The sequence below is a fragment of the Ruditapes philippinarum genome, unplaced genomic scaffold (genome assembly GCF_026571515.1).
Source record: "Ruditapes philippinarum isolate M1 unplaced genomic scaffold, ASM2657151v2 ctg8987_1_1_1_1, whole genome shotgun sequence".
NCBI classification, from domain to species: Eukaryota; Metazoa; Mollusca; class Bivalvia; order Venerida; family Veneridae; genus Ruditapes; species Ruditapes philippinarum.
Window position 1 is genome coordinate 79466 of NW_026864203.1, and position 8022 is coordinate 87487.

The 8022-nt window shown below is 32.4% G+C and overlaps 1 protein-coding gene across 1 annotated transcript; it reads left to right on the plus strand.

Annotated features, from left to right (window-relative positions):
* The first annotated feature begins 796 nt into the window (after nucleotides 1-796).
* On the plus strand, nucleotides 797-3061 carry LOC132724827 (uncharacterized). Its single transcript, XM_060709781.1, has 3 exons — nucleotides 797-1419; nucleotides 1860-2019; nucleotides 2794-3061. Exons 1-2 carry the CDS (start codon nucleotides 853-855, stop codon nucleotides 1980-1982), a joined length of 690 nt encoding a protein of 229 aa, XP_060565764.1. The 5' UTR covers nucleotides 797-852; the 3' UTR covers nucleotides 1983-2019; nucleotides 2794-3061.
* Nucleotides 3062-8022: the final 4961 nt, after the last annotated feature.

An 8022-nucleotide genomic window follows, 5' to 3' on the forward strand; every position in this document is an offset into this window, starting at 1 on the left:
TATTTGTTTCTGTTATAGAACTTTTATTTAAGGTACATAAAAACTGATTTTGCAATATAAAGAAGAACTACTTAAGCGACAGTTACACTCATATATTTGTACCATTCCAACTTATATGAAAACAAACACATAATCCAAGGACAGTTCAAAACTGTATTAGGAATTTCCTAAGTTTTAAAAAATGCATTTATATATTGGAAACGGATTGATTTATTATCTCATACCCACGACTTAATTATCTCGGGTGCACGACTTATTAACTCGTGGACACGACAAAGTATCTAGTGTGAATGACTTAGTTCTCGCGGCTTTAACATAATATATCGTACCCAAGAGTAAATTATCTCGTGCGCACAACTTAGTAACTTGTGGCCACGACATAGTATCTCGTTCGTACGACTTTGTTACTCGTAGCTACAACATAGTATATAATGCGCACGACTTAGCAACTCATGACATCGACAAAATATATTGTGCGCGCAAAAATAGATAAATAAAAACACACACACATGTCACCTATGTGTCACCGTATTTCTGCCTATATTGACTGCATTTATAAACTAAGGCATTCAAATTCTTTTATTTTTATTTTGTAAATTAATAAAGCAGTGTTATATTATGAAAATAATTGCATTTATTTACCTTTCAGATATATATATATATAAACCTGAGCTTTTTATTTTTGACATATCTAAAGAAGATTGTATTACAACTTTACATGAATATACTAAATAATCCCTCTTGGAATGTTATAAAATTCTTTATTATTTTACATTTTTTTTTCAGCTCTGGATCGGAGCTTACAAGACACTCACCAATGCTTTAAGTGGGAAATATAAAAGTTTGCTAGCAATGGCTTCATATAGCCCTAAACTGTTAGAAAAGAAATACAATAACTGGGTTAAAGCTCAGTTAGCTGTGTTGTTTACTAAAGAAGGAGTTGAACCTTTTGTTTGTAATGAAATGCAACAATTTCAATTGAAATGTCTGCATGCTATATGGTACTTAAATGGTTTATTTAGTGGGACTTGTTGTTCAAGTTGCTGCACGGAAAATGTTGTTTATTGCCGTACTGACAACATTTGTAAAGTTAAGCATGGGAAATGTACGTATCATCGAAATGTTGCGACAAAGTACAATTCTTCTGGCTGTCCTAACAAGATATGTCATAACTTCAAAACTGAAATACAAAATGCGCATAGATACAACGGTCCGTCGTACAAAAACAGTGATGGTACCCAGTGGTGCAGTAATTTCTGGGAAGTAGCAAAGTGCTTCATGCCCCCAGATGGATACAAAGAAAAGGCATCTGCATCAGAAACAGACTTTAATGGTATAATCAGCGTTATCCTTAATCACAAAGACTTCCAGGGAAAAGTACATGAAAACCTCAGTAATAAGACAAATTTATTTGAAGAGGTAAACAATATCTGGATACTATTTAATAATATATAGACTTATGTTTCGAACTTGGTATAAAACAAAAGATTAATATACTTTAATGATTTAAGGAATGTAACACTACAGTATGATATCTATAATAAATTAAGATTTTATCATGCTTTCTTTGAATCATTCAGTAGCTGAGTAAGGATTGAATTTTTTACTTTTACTTAACAGTTTGCTAGTTCATTACTTACTTAGTATAAAGCTAAATATTTGCTGAAAATATTATAGTTCTTTTAACTTTGAAAACGAATGTTTCTAAAATGACTGTATGACACAAATAATTATGTTTCATTAAAAGCGAACGAAAACGCTAATTCATTGCTGCATATTTTTATCATTTGATATAGCTTCTTACTCTTTAATCTTTTAGATAAAAAATAAAATGAGAACTGTTATTCTATTTTGATCAGGCGAGAGTGATTGGAAGAAATATGCGACATTCACCGACACTTGAAATAGAAGATTCAGAACTCCAGAATTACTTTCAACTATTACAACAACTGCTTTCTGACCCCTGTGTATTTAGGTACTGACACGCATGCGCAAGATGCTAAGCAGAAACTTATACAGGTAATTAAACTATTCTAACATTTGAATACGTTACACATTTCGAGACGTATGACTAGAACACAGTGCATTTTGTGTTTAATCTACGTAAAATGAGTTAAAATCTAATTGAATAATCTTTATAGAATTTTGAACAAATCATGTTGTTTCATTGATGGAAAAATACTGTTTCCGTTAAGTTATGGTCTATTCTAAAGATCCTTGTTTTTAAAAAAAATTTATGTTTTTTTTTTTTAATGAACAAGAATTTTGTGCGTAAACATAATAAAATGTTCCGGAACAAAATAGTTTCATATTATTAAATGCTGACCGTTATGCAATGGCTCGTAAGGAAATATACATGGACAAACATTTTTTTTCACAAATGATTTTTTTTTCAAAATGCCCTCTGAGAGATGCAACAAAAAGTCAGAATATTCAATTAAATACACAGCAATCATTGTTCTATGCTGAAGAGTTATACTAATTTTCAAAACGTTTTGTTTGTAAACAAACCTGTGTACGCTCTTGTGACTATTATTCGACACAGGAACGAGCACTAATTGTGTTTACTACAATAGGCAAAGTTTTGCTGTATACATTTTAAACTATCATAATTTTGATCAGCATGCAATTTACAAATTAGTGATGACAAACATTGCACACGTACTTGTTACAATTACATACTATAGATTAATTATATCTTCGAAATGTACACTTTATGATTAAAAGATATCAAATTCTGATGTACTTGTATATTGATTGATATTGTATATTTTATGGTCTTTATAATTACAGTTAGAAAATGACACTCTTGTCATTGGTAAAGATGATATAAGAAAAGTACTAGACGATGTGGCAACAGCAATTCAAGACAAGATGAAGGCTGGATTAGATGATCAATATGACAAAATTAAACTAGAAATGATTAGAAGAGAACAAAAGATCTTCTATCTCTTGAGTCTAAAACTGCCGAGGGAATGACACAGATACAAGATGAAACTGATGCTTTAGTGAAAAGATTAAATGAACAAGGTGATAAAAGAACGTACAGGCCTGACTGCATTAGGAGGACGTTACAAAAAGAAGCTGAAGACAGCAAGGTAAAGCCGAGGAAGAAAGAACAGTATATTGATTTTTAAAAAAACGTAAGTGATATAACATTTATTTTTGTTTATCATATGACATCATGGTTTCCATGTGATATAACTATAACGAATTCCTTTGTACTTAACACCTGATAAAATATAACCATTGAATACCATTGAATAGCACCACAAGTCATGATGTTCTAAAATCATCCATTCATTATTCTTGAGTACAAAAATTTGTATCAAATGCATACTGCACTCCATTTAGCCTCGCGTTTATTTTTCAAGCCCAAATCGAAGTCATATCAAATCCATTTTGTACACCTTCAAGCATCGTTTTCATTTTCCGAGTCCAAAATGTCCATATCAAAAACATACTGCACTCGAAGTGATCGAATGTGTTATATTCATTTTTCTTATACCAAGACACCAGAATTGTTGATCTTAGGTGCCATCTTGATTTAATGTATTTTAATGTAAAACTTAAGAGTTCGTTATAAAGTGTTGAGTACCATTCTTATTCTAGCCAATATAATTATATTTATTTATGTAGATATATACAGGTAAAATATTTTCTTTTGTTTTTTTTTGTGCGACTATAATGCCAATAACTTAGATATTTGACATTTAACAATCCTTGGCGGATATATGTTATGCAAATCATGCCATCTTAGGTCAAAAATGGCCCACCCTTATGACTGCTTGGTTTATATACTTGAATTGGAAATCTTCTTCTTTGAAAGTACAATGCCAAGGGCTAAGATATTTTGCATATAGCATCATCATGTGATGCACTACAAATTTTATATAAACAAGGTCTTTCCGTGCTGTCATGGAAAGGGCACCGGGAATAATTTGGAAAAAAATATTCGACATTTTTAGAAATTTCCGAACGTTAAAAAAATAACTTACACACCCCTTTTAATGTTTAAGCGTGTGTGATCGTAAAGTATGTCATTTCTTTTGAGAAACAAGTCAAAACATTAACATTTTTTCTCAAAAGTTGAAATATAGGCTTATAGTTTTATAATTCGAGCCACTGTTGTGAATTGTGTTTTCTGGCTCATCTGAGCACAAAATGATACAACTGTGTCCGTTGTCCTCCAGGAAAGTATGCGGTTATTTTGGAGGACAGTGAAAGACTGACATATGTTTTAGTTAACTTACCCGGGACTTGAAGCCACAAGTCTCGCGCTTTAACCGACTTATGCGTGCTGGCAGAATCATTCTATGTGATATACGTTTTATTTATTGTGACCTCTGCTTCATTGATGATATATAATTTATTATTACTATCCTGTGAAATGTAATCAAATTTTAAAGGTGAGAAAAATGTGTAGCCTGACCAGAACTCGTTCCAGGGACCCTCGGAATATTGTACCGCGGCTCTACCGACTGAGTTATCCGGCCGCTTACACACTATCTCCCCTAATTAGTGAACAGTTCTGAACCATAATATACTCCCCCGCTATATTGAAATTTGTCCTCGAGTTTCTCAGGGTTAGAGAGCAATGTTAATGCAGTCATGGTCCCCCGTTGAGCGCCAAATGTTACAGATTTAGAAAAATGTACAGCCTGACCGGGACTCGAACTTGGGACAAGTGTTGGTTATCGGACTCAAAAATCACTATCGATAATCGGACCACCACAATCGATTGTCTGCCGATAGTATAATCAAGTTTCCCACTTACTATGGCCCTTTTTTCTTTTAAGGTACCAATCCTTGTATGCATTTGTTTATACAGTAGTGACCACATTTTGAGAATAAATAAACTCTTGGCTCCAAGATAAAAGTATGATTTGCTCTTTGACTTAAAAACAAACACCACAAATACCTAATACTACTTTAATTGTGACAGTCAATTTTTATAATACAACTTAATAAGAGTCAATATTAGTACTAGTCAACTGGTAAAATATTAATGAGTAGTATTATAGATCACTAATTTAACTACAGTAGATAATCATAAATAGGTTTATTATGTAATGTTATTACACACTATAATTTTCTAAAGTAGTATTAACCATGTTACTCTCCTGCGCATCGGTCGAATGTACCACTATCGCTCACTGTATGAAGTAACGTGAGTGTATTCAGCGAGCTGCGAAGGAAGCGTATAATCATGTTAAACAGGTTTTGAATACAAAAAAGACTTTAAGATCGTCTAAAATTAAAGAGATTCGGAAACTTCTATTTGACTGCGTGTTAAAAGTTACGCCCTAGGCAATTCAGCGGTGGTAGAACATTAAAATAAAGAAGACTAAAGAATAATTAAAAAAGACTATCGATTGTCGCCGATTTTTGGGTGGTCCGATTAGTTATCGATTTTCAAAGACAATTGGGACAACACTACTTGTGACCCTCGGAATATCGTACCGCGGCTCTTTGTACTAAGCTATCCGGCCTCTTACCTTACACATTATTTCCACTAATAAGTGAACAGTTCTGAACCGTGACATTAGTCTCTTTTATTTAATACACATATTGGTATACAAAATTAAGGACAAAATATTTTGCTGCTTTTTCAAGTAGCGTTTTAACCAATTAGCAATGACTTTAAAATTTGATAATATTAAATATAGTTTTGAAGTGACTATGGTTTTATTTTGTTTTATACTCGCATGTCAGTCTGCGTTATTCACATTAAGGCAATATACTAGATATACTTTTTTTATACCAGCTTTTTGGAAGCATGCTTTATCAAATTCAAGATTAAATGTTTACAGAAGATATATAGCAAATAATAAATCATAATGAACAAAACATTATCTATCGGACTTCCTTAAAAACACTTCGTTTTATTGTAATCACATCTTCAACATACATGTATGATATATCGATATAATAAGATCGGTCCGAGCGGTGTTTATCGATTATTTAAGACCAGTTTGGAGTTTTGATGCGCAGAAAAACAGAAAACAGAGCCCACACGCTATTTTGTTCAAGCGAAGATGATTTCCGTATTTAGCAACCTATTGTCGCTAATTAAACAGAAGAAAATGAGATGAAAATGTTTCACCTTACATTCAAAAAAAAAAAAAATATTTTATCAATTTTTCAACAAATTCAACAAATAAAAGTTACTTTTGCGACCGCATCGATTATTATATTAACGTCGGTGCTCCAAAAGCCAATTTCCATCACGCGACTCAATCGGATCAGCTCGGCTATTATCAATTATCACTTGCTAAGGATCGAAAGTAGTTCTACCACGTGGGTGAAGATGGAGTGTAATTTTTAATAATGTGTCATGAATGTAAATATATTTGATCCAAAGGAAAATAAAGTCTGCTTTAAATAGTAGAATTATGATATCATTGAACAATCATAATCAATTTTAAAATGCTCATGTACAAGCTTAGTTTATTAGTTTAGGTTAGACCGAAATACCATATCTGTTTTGTGTATTCTTGCTATTGTGTTCGAGGTTCTTATCCGAAGTTTGACGAAATGTGTCGAGAATATGTGATTGCCCCCACTATATTAGTCGAAAATGACGTCATTCTGGGATCTTTGCGATAACGATGAATTGCATAAAAAATAACATCATTAAAGCTGCTTACGAATTGCCGTAGATTTTCTAAAATAGATAATATGTAATAGTTATAGTAAATAACGAGGATATAACTACGGAATACCGTTAGGCCCATCGTGGTTATATGTTAAAATACAGAGGGCGACAATGCGAGAGTGCGAGAGTGCAATGACGACAATGCGACAGTGCGATGACGACAATGCAAGAGTGCGATGGCGAGAGTGCAACAGTGCGATGACGAGAGTGCGACAATGCGAGAGTGCGACAGTGCGATGGCGAGAGTGCGACAATGCGATGGCGAGTGTTATCGCACTGTCGCCATCGCACTGTCGCATTGTCGTCATCGCACTGTCGCATTGTCGACTCTCGCCTTCTTGTGGACGGTTCTAAACTGCTGGCGAATAAGCTGACGGTATAGAATATGGGATAATTTTACTTTTGTCCATTTTTTTCTTGTTTTTTTTTCTTTTTATTATTTATTTGTTTTTTTTCTGTATACTAATAATGTTTAAATTAAATCATAAATTAATAATAAGAATCATTTTGTATATAAATACTGAAAGAGTTATACATAGACGGAAAATGTAATAAATTGTGTGAAACTTTAATATACAATGTAATAGAAATATTTCAGATGAAAATGATCTTATGTTGACATTTAAAAAATTAAACAAATCATTGTTTATTACTAAAAGTAAAAAAAGAGAAACGAAATATATTCATAGATCGTCATCAGTGGTTTTTATTGTTTTGTAAGATGTATAATTTATTATATTACTAACATTGTAAACAAAGATACATGTAATTAGAAATTTACGTCTACACATAATTTTTTCTATTTATCTAAAATAAGTGGTCAACAATTTTCACTTTAAGATTAACTTAACAGCAGATCTTACTACAATGTATAAGTTTAATTGGTCAGCATATTGTACTATAGCCAACTGACTCCGCTGGTGGACATAGTGAGACAATGTGTTTTCAATGTTGAAAAACACATCTATCCATTATATTTAATCCGGAAAATTCGTATTGTTTAGTTTTTGTTGTTTGTTGTTTTTTTTTGTTTTTTTTTTAAGGGAAACATGCAAAATTCGAATTACCAACTACCTGCCGGTAGGTAGTGGGGGACAGAATAACCAAACTACCAGCTAGTAGGAAGTAGGTTTTTCGAATAATCCAACTACCAACTACCTATCAAATTGACGCTTCTTTAGATTTTTATCAATATCTAAAATCGAGCCATTTTTGGTGCTTGATGAACATAGCGCTTTTTATATTTTCTTAGAGATAATTAAAATAATAAAAAAAATGATAAAAGATATACTAGATTTCTGTGTCCACTTGTTTTATATATAGCCAAAGTGATTTTAGCTCCACCTTGAGAAAACTGCTTATGA